Raw genomic sequence first — 15,073 nt, forward strand, 5'->3', positions numbered from 1 at the left:
GGGTATTGTTATTATTAACAGGTATGCTATCTCTATTAATCATCTACGTTAGTGTTAAGTATCTTGTCAGCAGTTCTGATACAAACAAAAGTGGGTAGAGTAGCCAAGAACTGGACTCAAGTACTGAGTACTTAATACTGGTTTGGCCGACATTAGGCTGAAAAAAAATGACTGGAGACAAAATGGCGGACGAGACTTGAAGTCGAGATCACGTGAATTCCGTACATCGTAACCCGGGGACTACCTGTACAGTGCTATAACCTAGTCCATGACCATATAAGACCAAATAAAAATACACAATAATTCAGAGGACTTCCACCTGCAAGCTTGTGTGTGATCATGTGACTGTACTGTGATGTCTGATTGGTACATTTGAGTTATGTGATTATTTTTTCGATGCCTCATAGGTGAAACTGGGAAAGCCACTGTCGGTTATTATACTGTACTAGTAATTCACAAAAATCATCGAATTCTGGGTAGAAAAAAAAAAACGAAATGAAGCATTACCTGTCCAAAGAGCATGAGTGCCCTCTAATGGAGAAAACATATTTCCTACCACAACATCTGGTTTTCTGTGGTCTATCGGTATCAAATATAAACCAGGAGAGAGGTTGAAATTCGTGCTTTAGAATATTGTTGACACTTTAATGATGCTGCATGATTAAACACGCCGGCGTGATCATAGGACTTCCGACTGCAAGCTGTATTGTTACGTATGTGTGGTACAATGGAATTGTGCGATTATTGTGGAGAAAACATGTTTCCTACCATGAAATCCGGTTTTAGGTAGTCTATCGGTACCAAATAAAAACTGGGAGAGAGGTTAAAATCCATTGAAATCTATGTCAATTTTTACAGCACTTTAATGATGTTGTGAGATTGAACACACCGGTGTGATCATAGGACTTCTGTGTGGTTCTGTAACTGCAAGGATTAAAGTTAAAAAAAAAAAAAAAAAAACAATAAATTACGGGGGGATCCCCCGTGATTTTGTTTGGGGGGTTGCAGTTTTTTGCTGGTTAGCCAATTTTTAGGGTTTCATCTATTTATTTATTTTCCGTTTTTGTATTTATTTTATTTATTTATTTTTTTATTTTTTCGATTTTGCCAATTAAAAAAAATATATATATATTACAGGTTTATTTTGTTTTGTGTGTGTGTTTTCAGCTTGGCATTTTTGTTGTTAATGTGCCCCCCTACCAGTAAAAAGGAATGGAGATCTAGCGCCATCTATGGCTGTAAATAATGGCTAAATGGCTAAATGATAACTAAAAGTAAAATATCAAATATGTTGCGTTTTTTTTTTTGTGGGGGTTAGCTGTATTTGTGTGTTTTGTGTGTAGTTTTTCACGGTTTTGCCAATTGTTTTCTGCAATTTTCACAGTTTGGCATTAAAAAAAAAAAAAAAAAGTGTGTTTTTTTGGTTTGTTGTTTGCAGGTTTTTGACTGTTTTGCCAATTTTGGGGGGGTCAGCTGTTTTTGTGGGGTTCGTTTGTAGTTTTTGATGGTTTTGCCAATTGTTTTCTGCAATTTTCACAGTTTGACTTTTTTTTTTTTTAATTGTGTGGGGGGGTTTTGATCTTTTTTGCAGGTTTTTGGCGGTTTTGCCATTTTTTGTGGGGGGTTTGCAGTCTTTGTGTTTTGTTTGCAGTTTTACATGGTTTTGCCAATTGTTTTCTGCATTTTTCACAGTTTGGCATACATTTGTGCGGGTTTTTTTGGATTTTTTTCTGGTTTTTGGTGGTTTTGCAAAATTCTTTGTGGGTGGGTTAGCAGTTTTTGTGTTTTGTTTGTAGTTTTTCATGGTTTTGCCAATTGTTTTCTGCAATTTTCACAGTTTGGCATTTTAAAAAATTTGTGGGTTTTTTTGTTTGTTTGTTTGTTTTTTGTAGGTTTTGGGTGGTTTTCCCATTTTTTTTGTGGCAGGGCTTAGCAGTTTGTGTGTGTTTTGTTTGTAGTTTTACACGGTTTTGCCAATTATTTTCTGCATTTTTCAGTTTGGCATTTTTGAAAATTATTTTTTGTTTGTTCGTTTTTTGCAGGTTTATGGTAGTTTTGCAAATTTTATGTGACAGGGTTAGTAGCTTTTTGTGTTTTGTCTTTAGTTTTTCAGGGTTTTGCCAATTGTTGTCTGCAATTTTCACAGCCTGGCATTTTTTAAAAATTGTGTGGGTTTGTTGGTTTGTTTTTTGCAGGTTTTTGTCGGTTTTGCAAATATTTTGTGGGAGGGTTAGCAGTTTATTGTGTTTTTTTTCCCTGTAGTTTTTCACGGTTTTGCCAATTGTTTTCTGCAAATTTCACAGTTTGGCAGTTTAAAAAAAATGTGCGTGTTTTTTGTTTGTTTTTTGCAGGTTTTTTGCCTTTCCAGTTTCATGTGTATCTTTTATATTTTTTCAAGATTTTCGTTTTTTTTTTATTTAATTTGTTTCGAGAACATCACACCTAATATACAAAAAATATGACAAGACAGGATTCAACAACAACTCTAACAATCACTAAAGCCACCTATGAATACGATGGCGAAATGTAAAAAATGACCATGAATGAACACTGGAGGCAACAAACTGTCATGGATGGCACTGGACGTCCAATTGATGTTGACTGGGAGGTGCGAATGAACACTCCCACAATTATTTAGTCTTGGCAATTTTTTTATTTTTTTTTTTTAACTTTAAGCCAAACAGTCATATGAACACACACAATCTTGCAGTCAGAAGTCCTATGATCACGCCGGCATGTTCAGTCACACAACATCATTAAAGTGCTGTTATAATTGTAATGATTTTTATTTGGTACCGATAGACCACGGAAAACAAGCTTTCATGGTAGACAATAAGTTTCGTGATTGTTACAGTTGTTGTTGAATCCTCATTTGAGGACTACCCACCTATGAATATAATGGAAAAATGTAAGAAGTGACCATGAATGAACAGTGAACGCCACAAACAGTTTCTCCAGAATTTGCATTTTCTAGTTGAGAGTAAATACAATCACTATGCAGTGTCGGAATTCCATTTACATTATGTTTAAATTGTTGGAGTGAATGTCATATTACCCCCGCGCCGCCATTCCCCTCAAGGCCATCACTCTTCTGCCTATTTGTCAAAGTGTGAATATCGATGGCTGTAAACTTATTCATGCCGGCACGCCGCATCATCTTTATTTGAGAACGAAATGAAATCCCATTCCTGCCCAGACTCCCCGGAGAGAAATAATATGTCGCGGCGCCCGCCATCCATTTCGCCGTATCAACTTCATAATTCGGCATGGGGGGAGACTGGGAGGAATGAGGGAGGCTGTTGAAGAGGTCAGAGACTTTTAAGACGGACAAACAAGTGCATGGAAAAATGCAGTGCTGTGAATTGGAATAAGTTTATCGCTAGTAGACGTCCAATCCATTTGAAGTGGGAGGGATAGCAGCAAATTAATTTATTCATTCACTGCCATCCCTCATCCGTGGCAGTCAATGCCAGCAATGAGTTGATTTTGGGGCATTTAACGTCATTTCCTGTATTGTTTTTTTTAAAATTTATTTTATAAATTTTGGACGTTCATAGCCGTCAATGGCATTGTCTGATTTGGGTGCTAGTTGAACGTCAATGCTCTGTAATGGTAACGGTTTGGTAAGTTTATGGTAGAAAATCACAGCCACATGTTTTTCTGCCATTCAAAATGAATGGAAAATTTGGACGTGCATAGCCATCAATAGCATTGCCTTGCATGGGTACCAGTTAAATGTCATTGCGCTGTAATGTAAAGTGTATGGTCAAAAATCGCAACCACGCATTTTTCTGCCATTAAAAAAATAATGGAAAATTTGGACGTGCATAGCCGTCAATGGCATGGATGTGCATGGCCTGCAAAAAATGCCATATACCAAAAAAAATGAATAAATAAAGCCACATACCAAAATCCATTTTGCCACATATGAAAAAAATGCCACATGCCAAAATCCATTTTGCCAATAGCAAAAAACAAATGCCACATGCCAAAAGCCATTTTGCCACATACGAAAAAAAATGCCACATGCCAAAAACAATTTTGCCACATACAAAAAAAAAAGGCACATGCAAAAAGCCATTTTGCCACATACCAAAAAATGCCACATGCTAAAATCCATTTTGCAACATACCAAATATCACTTTTTGTTTTCGTTTTCTCTCCAGTTGAATGTCAATGCGCTGTAATGTAATTTGTGTGGTCAAAAATCACAATCACACATTTTTCTGCCATTAAAAATGAATTAAAAAATTGGGTGTGCATAGCCGTCAATGGTATCGACGTGCATGGCCTGCAAAAATGTCATAAACCAAAAAAAAAAAAAATGCCACATACCAAAATCCGTTTTGCCACATACGAAAAATTGGGTGTGCATAGCTGTCAATGGCATGGACGTGCATGGCCTTCATAAATGCCATACAAAAAAAAAAAAAAAAAACGCCACATACCAAAAAGAAAGCCACATACAAAAAAAAATGCCACGTGCCAAAAGTCATTTTGACAGATACCAAAAAAAATTCCACATGGCAAAAAACATTTTGCCACATACAGAAAAAAATAAAAAATTGCCACATGGCAAAAAAAAATGCCACATGGCAAAATCCATTTTGCCACATACCCAAAAAAATGTCACATGGCAAAATCCATTTTGACATATACCAAAAAAACATTCCACATGGCAAAATCCATTTTGCCGCGTACAAAAAAATGCCACATGGCAAAAACAAACAAACAAACAAAAATGCCACATGCCAAAATCCAGTTTGCCACATACCAAAAAAAAAAAAAAAAGCCACATGGCAAAATCAATTTTGCCGCATACCAAATACCAGTCTTGTTTCTTGGCCCTGCTGTTCAGCTGGCGCCCATGTAAGGCTGTGCCATTGACGGCTATGAACGTCCAAATTTTCCATTTATTAAAATTAAAACAACATGTATGGCTGTGATTTTTGACCATACACTTACCATTACAGCACATTGACATTCAACTTGTACCCAAGTAAGGCTATGCCATTGACGGATATGAACGTCCAAATTTTCCATTCATTTTGAATAGCATAAAAATGTGTGGTTGTGATTTTTGACCATACACTTTACATTACAGCACATTGACATTCAACATGCACCCAAGTCAGGCTCTGCCATTGACGCCTATGCACGTCCAAATTTTCCATTTTTTTAAATGGCAGAAAAACATGTGGCTGTGATTTTTGACCATACACTTACCATTACAACCCATTGATTTTCAACTGGCACACAAGGAATTTCATGCCATTGACAGCCATGTACGTCCAAATTTCCCATTTATTTTCAATGGCAAAAAAATGTGTGGTTTTGACTTTTGGCTATACACTTACTATTACAGCCCACTGACATTCAACTGGCGCTCAAGTAAGTCGATTGACAGCCATGCACATCCATGCCATTGACGGCCATGTACGTCAAGATATCAACAGGAAATGTCCTCAAAACAACAGGCAGTGATCTAATATTGCAGATCAGTATCTACTACAGCAAAGCACCATCGCAATTTCTCCAGAAATTGCAGTTTGGAGTGCTAAATATAAAACTCATGAAAGATCATTTTAGCTAGCATGACCATGATTCAAATAGGGTAAGATAATTGGAGAATTTTGGGGGGGGAGTGTACCACATTGAGCAACACCGCTGTCAATTGCCACACTCACTTCCTTTCAAGTCGTAGATTAGACCTTAAATTCTTTGATGTAACCGCCAGAAAGCCTTCTGACTCTCCGCGGACCAGCAGAACCGGATCACGCTCTACTTAAAAAATCCTTTTAATGAACAAGCTCGCCTAAATGATGCTTAGGTCTATTTTTTTCCCGTATGTGAAGCCTTTGGAGCGTCTTAAATCTATTTCCCGTGGGAAAGAAGACAATGGGGTGTGGTTATTTTACCAAATAGCCGTCGGGTCCTTCAGGACATGGTTGGATTTTTCACTACCTTTATTGTAAATGTCCTTGCTCGAGGCTAAACAAGTACAAAACTCATTACGCGGACTTTCAGGAAAAGAGCATCATGTCCTCTCGGTGTTTATATGTAAAGCACGTTGAATAATTTAGGATTGTGTTTCCGCAGCGCGTAGTCACGCCGTTCAAGTGTCTGAAGTCGTCGCCGTGCACAAGACGGACACAAGCGACAGGAGCAAGGAGGCGAAGCATGTACAACTCAATCCTCATGCATTTACAGGTACTGATACTGCATACTACCACTTAATAGAGCCAATGAACCAAAATCTCATCTGCCACTTGCTGTCCACACTGTCATCGTACAACATGCTTCATGCCTCCTAGCATGCAATACGGCGCCGTAAATGACGTACAAAGTTCATGTTTAGTGTGAATTATTCAGTTACAGTTACAAAAACAAGCTGTTTGCATCCTTATGCTGTGAATTAGAATGAGTCTATCACTTGTCGACGTCCAATCCATTTGAAGGAGGGTGGCAGCAAATGAACAATTGTTCATATCTACAGATATCTACAGGAAGTGACCCTGGACTACCTCAAAATCAACAGGAAGTGACCCGATATCTCAAGGAAGTGACCGTGAAATACCCAATATGTTGAGGAAAAGACCCCAAAATGACCCCAAATGAACGGGAAGTAACCAGAAATCTACAGGAAGTCCAACATGCCCTGAAATCAACAGGAATTGACCCGATATCTACAGGAATTGACCCTTTAATACCTCAAAATCAACAGGAACTGACCCTGAAATGCCTGAAAATCAACAGGAAGTGACCCAATATCTAAAGGGAGTGACCGCGGAATACCAAATATGTAGAGGAAGTGAACCCGAATTGACCCCAAATCAACAGGAAGTGACCCGATATCTACGGGAAGTCCGTTCTGCCTCAAAATCAACAGGTAGTGACACGATATCCACAGGAAGTGACCGTGGAATAACCAATATGTAGACGAAGTGAACGCGAATTGACCACAAATCAACGGGAAGTGACCCGAAATCTACACAAAGTCCGAGTTGCCTCAAAATCAACAGGAAGTGACACCGTATCTACAGGAAGTGACCCGGGAATACCTCAAAATCAATAGAAAGTGACCCTATAATGCCTCAAAACCAATATGAAGTGACCAAATATGTACAGGAAGAGAACCCTGAAATGACCCCAATTTAACAGGAAGCGACCCGATATTTACAGGAAGTCAATGATGCCCCAAAATTAACAGGAAATTACCAGATATCTACAGTAAGTTACCCTGGAATACCTCAAAATCAAAAGAAAGTTAAGTTTACTGAAGCTGAAATGCCCCCAAATCAACAGGAAGTAACCCAATATCTACAGGAAGTCCGACATGCCCAGAAATCAACATGAAGTCACCCAATATGTACAGGAAGTGAGCCTGAAATGCCTCAAAATCAACAGGAAGTGACACTAAAATGCCTCAAAAACAGTAGGAAGTGACCGTATAGTGCCTCAAAATCAATAGGAACCTACCCAATATGTACAGGATGTGAAGCCGAAATACCCCCAAATCAACAGGAAGTAACCCGATATCTACAGGAAGTCCGAGATGCCCTGCAATCAACAGGAAGTGACACGATATCTACAGGAAGTGACACTTGAATACCTCTAAATCAACAAGTAGTGACCCAATATGTATAGGAAGGGAGCTTGAAATGCCCAAAATCAACAAGAGTCCTAATTTAAACAAGTTGTGACCCTGAAATGCCCCAAAATCAATAGAAAGTGACCCTGGAATGTCTGAAAATGAATGGGGAGTCACCTAATATGTACAGGAAGTGAAGCCGAAATGCGCCCAAATCAACAGGAAGTTACCGATATCTACAGGAAGTCCGAAGATACCCAGAAATCAACAGGAATTGACACAATATCTAAAGGAAGTGACCCTTGAATACCTCAAAATCAACAGGAAGTGACCCTAAAATGCCTAAAAAACAATAGGAAGTGACCCTGGAATGCCTCAAAATCAACAGAAAGTGACCTGATATCTACAGGATGTAACCGTGGAATACCCAATGTGTAGAGGAAGTGAATCTGAATTGACCCCAAATCAATGGGAAGTGACCCGAAATCTACAGGAGGTCCGTTGTGCCTCAAAATCAACAGAAAGTGACACGCTACCTACAGGAAGTCACCCTGGAATGGCTCAAAATCGACAGATAGTGACCCAATAAGTCCAGAAAGTATACACGAAATGCCCCCAAATCAACAGGAAGTGACCCAGAATCTACAGGAAGTGACCCTTTAATACCTCAAAATCAACAGGAAGTGACCCGATATCTACGGGAAGTCCGTTCTGCCTCAAAATCAACAGGAAGTGACACGATATCCACAGGAAGTGACCGTGGAATAACCAATATGTAGACGAAGTTAACGCGAATTGACCACAAATCAACGGGAAGTGACCCGAAATCTACACGGAGTCCGAGTTGCCTCAAAATCAACAGGAAGTGACACTGTATCTATAGGAAGTGACCCAGGAATACCTCAAAATTAATAGAAAGTGACCCTATAATGCCTCAAAACCAATATGAAGTGACCAAATATGTACAGGAAGAGAACCCTAAAATGTCCCCCAATTTTACAGGAAGTGACCCGATATTTACAGGAAGTCAATGATGCCCTAAAACCAACGGGAAGTGACACGATATCTACAGGAAGTGACCTTTGAATACCTCAAAATCAACAGGAACTGACCCCTAAAATGCCTCAAAATCAACAGGAAATGAGTCGATATCTAAAGGAAGTGACTGTGGAATACCCAATATGTAAAAGAAGCCCGAAATGACCCCAAATCAAAATGATGTTATCTGAAGTCAACAGAAAGTCCGAGATGCCTCAAAATCAACAAGTAGTGACCCAATATGTATAGGAAGTGAGCCTGAAATGCCCCCAAATCAATAGGACGTAACCCGATATCTACAGGAAGTTCGAGATACCCTGAAATCAACACGAAGTGATAAGATATCTGCAGGAAGTGACCCTAAAATGCTTGAAAATCAATAGGAAGTGACCCTGGAATGCCACAAAATCAACAGGAAGTGACCCAATTTCCGTGACCATGGGATACCCAATGTGTAGAGGAAGTGAACCCAAAATGACCCCAAATAAACAGTAAGTGATCCGAAATCTACAGGAAGTCCGAGATGCCTTAAAATCAACAGGAAGTGACTAGATATCTACAGCAACTTACCCTGGAATACCTCAAAATCAATAGAAATGGACCCTGTAATGCCTCAAAATAAATAGGAAGTGACATAATATCTACAGGAAGGGCAATAGGAAGTGACCTAATTTCTACAGGAAGTCTGAGATGCCCCAAAATTAACAGGAAGTGACGTGATATCAACAGGAAGTGACCCTGGAATACCTCAAATCCATAGGAAGTGACCCTGGAATGCCTATAAATCAAAAGGAAGTTACCCAATACGAACAGGAAGTGACCCTGGAATGCTTCAAAATCAAAAGGAAGTTACCCGAAAATAGGTATAGGAACTGAAGCCGAAATGCCCCCAAATCATCAGAAAGTGACCCGATAACTCCAGGAAGTCCAAGATGCCCTGAAATCAACAGGAAGTGATACAATATCTAAAGGAAGTGACCCTTGAGTACCTCAAAATCAATAGGTAGTGACCCCTAAAATGCCTGAAAATCAACAGAAAGTGACACGGTATCTACAGAAAGTGACCCCGGAATGCCTCAAAATCAATGGGAAGTGTCCTAATATGTACAGGAAGTGAACCCAAAATGCCCTGAAATCAACAGGAAGTGACCCGATATCTACAGGAAATGACCCTTGAATACCTCAAAATCAATAGGAAGTGACCCTGGAATGCCTTAAAATCAATAGAAAGTGACCCAAAAATGTCCCAAAATCAATAGAAAGTGACCAAGGGATGGCTGAAAATGAATAGGAAGTGACCTAATATGTAGAGGAAGTGAACCCGAAATGACCCCAACTCAACAGGAAGTGACACGGTATCTACAGGAAGTGACCCTAAAATGCCTAAAAAAACAATAGAAACTGACCCTGGAATGTCTGAAACTTAATAGGCAGTGACCTAATATGTACAGGAAGTGAACAAGAAATCCCCCCAAATCAACAGGAAGTGACCCGATATCTACAGGAAGTCCGAGATGCCCTGAAATCAACAGGAAGTGAAACGATATCTACTCAAAATCAACAGGAAGTAGCCTGTAAATGCCTTAAAATAATTTGGTAGCAACTTCCTATTCATTTTGGGTCACTTCATGTTAATTTTTTGGCATATCTGGGTAACTTCCTGTTGATTTTTTTGGCATATCTGGGTCACTTCCTGTTCATTGGTCACACCCTGTTGATTATAGGGTTTTTACAAGTCACTTCCTATTGGTTTTGGGTCGCTTCCTGTTGATTTAGAGGCATTGACAGGTCACTTCCTGTTGATTTTATGGCATTGTCAAGTCACTTCCTGTTCATTGGTCATGCCCTGTTGATTTTATGGCATTAACAAGTCACTTCCTGTTCATTGGTCATGCCCTGTTGATTTCTGGGTGTTTACAGGTGACAGGTCACTTCCTGTTGATTTTTGGGTAACTGAAAATGAAGTGACTTAGGAATGTCCTCAAATCAAGAGGAAGTTACTCAAAATCAACAGGAAGTCATCTGTAAAGGCCTTAAAATAATTTGGTAGCAACTTTCTGCACATATTGGGCCATTTCCTGTTGATATTTGGGCATTTCCTGGTCACTTCCTGTTGAATGAAAACGAAGTCGCCTATACATGCCTTAAATTGATTTTCGGGCATTGACAGGTCACTTCCTGTTCATTGGTCACTCCCGGTTGATTTTGGGGTATTTAAGAGTCACTTCCTGTTGATTCTGGGGCACTGACAGGTCACTTCCTGTTCGTTGGACACTCACTGTTGATTTCGGGGCTTTTACGAGCCACTTCCTATTGGTTTCAGGCCACGTCCTGTTGATTTTGGGGCATTGACAGGTCACTCCCTGTTGATTTTGGGTTACTGAAAAGGAAGTGACTTAAGAATATCCCCAAATCAAGAGGAAGTGACTCAAAATAAAGTGGAAGTCACCTGTAAAAGCCTTAAAAATAATTTGGTAGCAACTTCCTGTCCATTTTGGGTCACTTCCTGATGATTTTTGGACATTTCGGGGTCACATCCTATTCATCGGTCTCTCCTTCTATATTTTAGGGCATTTCCGGGTAACTTCCTGTTAATCTCGTGTCAATTTCTGTTGCTTTGTAGCCATATAAAATGTACTTAATATATGAGCATCAGACATTTTTTGCAGTGTATTTTTTCCCAAAAGCAATTTGGCGCCCTCTCCACTAGAAGGCGCCCTCGGCAACGTTCTAGCTCGCCAATGCGCTGCACCCAAACTAGATGATGGGATTATCATCACTCATCGGAATGAATATCGAAAAGAAAGGACTCAGCTAATGTTGCATTAGAGCCCGACATCATTTAGTTAAAACTTGGCACGTTCCATCCCCACTTAGGGCTATAGAAAGATTTGCCGCCAACTCTTAAAACATTTATCCAACTCAAACTACTGATAAAAGAAATGCTTAGCAAGAAAAAGTGCCAGGCGTGCACATTTTCCCGCCTGGAACGTAAATATTTCCCTGTTTAACTTACGTTGGTTGACCTTGCCAATGAGGAAATACAGTCGTGGATGTTTGAAATGTTGCAATGCTTTGAATTTGGCTGCTTAGGCGGATGTCTAATTAAAATTCCTTTCTTTCCTTGACAGTTTTTTACATAAAGAGGAGCACGCAGCATCACTGGCGGTGCGACCAGGTCACCTTTTACTGTGATCATCTGGGACTTTGCCAGCAATGGATTCAAACCATCAATGATCAACTGGCAGTACAAAGTATGCAAGCTCCGTTTACACGAACACTAAAGTTAGCTAAGCTAATTTCAAAACATTACTTTTCCTACAATTTTTTTCTAAATCAAATCATTTATACATTAAAAACTTCAGGATGCTAACAAAAGTTCGAGACGGTTTTTACTAAAAACGTACGGTTCAGCCATAATTTGCTTAAAAAAATGCCCATTAATTTCTAATGGGCAAAATTTTCCATTCATTTCCAGTGGTCCTATTCACCATTAATTTCAATAGCTCAAAAACTTATTGACAGTATTAATTACTGATTGATATCAACAGGAAATGACCCAGTATGAACAAAAAGTGACCCTAAAATTCCCCAAAATCAACAGGATTGGACCTTAAAATACTTTAAATTCAATAGGAAGTGAAGAAATCTGACCTTTTAGCCAGATTGCCGGAATTAGCCAACCAAACCGCCGGACCCGCGCTGGCGCAGCTCCAACGACCCGGGCCGGCAAGAACCCAACTACCCGGCCAAATGGCCAAACTGCTTGCATTCACCTTAGTCTTAACCCCTTGTACTGACTCCATTTTGAAAGGCAGCTTAGAGGCTTTGAAACACGAGTTGTCAATTTATTTGGGTCAACATCTATCAAACAGCAAGGCGAAACAGAAACAGACTCAGGCGAGGAGGCAGACTCGTTCCAAAGTCACCTTATCACAAGTCAACAAAAGGTTCCCGAGAAAAAAATGACAACGTTTACTTAAACATTCAGTCTTTCTAAAAGCTCTCGCGCTGTAGGCCGTGAGCAGGAGAAGGGAGTGTTTAGGCTTTGTTTACGATTATAGTGTGCTTGTGGATCGGACAGGAGGATTTGGGGAGTTACTGTTGTCAGGGCAACGAGGGTTGTGGAATTTGCCACCTCAGCATTAAAGGGGCTCTTGGAGTTTTGTCAGTCGTGTTATCAGTTGGATATCGGATGTTCTCCGGTCTTCCTTGTGTTGGGACAGGACGTCCCGCCATTTGTTCTGGACTGTCCGGAAGAACTGATTGCGAGAGTTGGTGGCGCAGTCGTGGGCTTGTAGATGTCTTGCCTCATCAGCATAAATCTTGCTCACTCAGTTGCATGACGCACATGCTGGGCTTCCGCGATAAGAAGGTGTCATGTATCTCTTATGCCCTATATTCTGCTTGTTTTCCTTAAATTATGGAATAAGTGCTATTTATTTTATATTGGGTGTGTTAGAGTAATACAAACCGTCAAACAGTAAATACGAGAAAAGATAATATTCCCTGATTGATTATATTAAGTGTGTTAGAGTCATACAAACAGTCGATCGGTTAATACGAGAAAAGATACGATTTCCTTAAGAAGTGACCCTGGAATGCCTCAAAATCTAAAGGAAGTTAGCCAATATGTGCAGGAAGTGAATCTGAAATGCCTGCAAATGAACAGGACGTGGCCTGATATCTACAGGAAGTCAGAGATGCCCCAAAATCAACAGGAAGTGACCCAATATCTACAGGAAATGACCCTGGAGTACCTCGAAATCAATAAGAAGTGACCTATTACAGTGGTGTGATAAAGTATCTGAACCTTTTGGAATCTCTCACATTTCTGCATAAAATCACCATCAAATGTGATCTTTGTCAAAATCACACAGATGTAAAAACAGTTTCTGCTTTAACTGAAACCACCCAAACATTTATAGGTTTTCATATTTTAATGAGGATAGCATGCAAACAATGACAGAGGAGGGAACAATAAGTAAGTGAACATTTTGCCTAAACATAAAAAGCAATTTAAATCAATTTTTACCCAAAAAATTAAATCAGGTGTGTGCCCAATCACTGATGAGTGGTTTAAAGCTGCCCTGCCCACTATAAAACACACACCTGGTAAGAATTGTCTTGATGGTCGGTCAAAAGAGCTGTCCGAAGACCTGCGATCACGGATTGGTGATTTGTATAAAGCTAGGAAAGGATACAAAACAATCTCTAAAAGTCTGGATGTTCATCAATCGACTGTCAGAGACGGATACAGTTTGGCACTGTTGCTTTTCTCCCAAGCAGTGGCCGTCCACCAAAGATGACGTCAAAACTTCAGCGCATAATACTCAGAGAGGTAAATATGAACCCTAGAGTGTCTGACAAAGACTGACAGAAATCACTGGCATAGTCCAATATATTTGTGCACTCATCAACTAAATGTAAAACTATAGCCAAGAATGGTGTTCATAGGAGGACTCCACGGAGGAAGCCACTGCTGTCAGAAAAAAAAAAAACAATGTTGCCCGTTTAATGTTCGCAAAAAGGAACTTGGATACTCCATTTTCGTTTGACAGACCAGAAACAGTTGATCCACAGAGGAAATACAATAAAAAGCAGACTAGACTGATGAAGGTACCAGCAGCTGGAGCAGGGAGAAACACGTCCGCCCCTGTCAAAGGCAGGAAGAAGAATCACCAACATCAATACTTCATCCCCACTGTGAAGCATGGAGAGAGCATCATGATTTGGGGCTGTTTTTCTGCCTCAGGACCTGGACAACTTGCAATCATTCATGGAAGAATAAATTCAAAGGTTTATCAGGATGTTTTGTAGGAAAGCCTGAGGCCGTCTGTCAGACAGTTGAAGCTAAAAGAGGATTTAAAAAGACAATTAGCCAAAACACAGGAGTAAATTAACTTCAGAAGGGTTTCAGAAGAACAAAATTCACATTCTATAGATGCCAAGTCAAAGTCCAGACTTGAACCCCATTGAGATGCTGTGGCATGACCTAAAAACAGCGATTCATGTCATACATCCCAGGAATCTGACTGAACTACAGCAGTTTTGTAGAGAACAATGGGCCAAGATTAGTCCTGATCAACTACAGAAAGCGTCTGGTTGAATTTATTGCTGCCAAAGGGGGGCCCACAAAATATTAAATTTGATGGTTCACTTACTTATTTTTCCCCCTTCTGTCAGTCTTTGCATACTATCCTCATTAAAATATGAAAACCTATGAATGTTTGGGTAGTTTTACTTAAGGCAGACACTTTGTTTTCATCTGTGTGATTTTGACAAAGATCAGATCACATTTGATGGTGATTCTATGCAGAAATGTGAGAAATTCCAAAAGGTTCAAATACTTTTTCATACCACTGCATATACAGGAAGAGAACCCAAAATGCCCCCAAATCAACAGGAAGTGGCCCGATATGTACAGTAAATCCAAGATATCTC

General features: G+C 39.7%; 1 protein-coding gene across 1 annotated transcript in view; it reads left to right on the forward strand.

Moving 5' to 3' along the window:
* The window catches only part of cerk (ceramide kinase), a 70,045-nt gene that overhangs the window by 24,618 nt on the left and 30,354 nt on the right, over nucleotides 1–15,073 (forward strand). The window contains exons 2-3 of the mRNA XM_057855708.1: nucleotides 6,100–6,210; nucleotides 11,761–11,883. Of these exons, the coding sequence (XP_057711691.1) occupies nucleotides 6,100–6,210; nucleotides 11,761–11,883 (234 nt within the window). The remainder of the gene's footprint in view (nucleotides 1–6,099; nucleotides 6,211–11,760; nucleotides 11,884–15,073) is intronic.

This window comes from Corythoichthys intestinalis, chromosome 13, assembly GCF_030265065.1.
Source record: "Corythoichthys intestinalis isolate RoL2023-P3 chromosome 13, ASM3026506v1, whole genome shotgun sequence".
NCBI lineage: Eukaryota > Metazoa > Chordata > Actinopteri > Syngnathiformes > Syngnathidae > Corythoichthys > Corythoichthys intestinalis.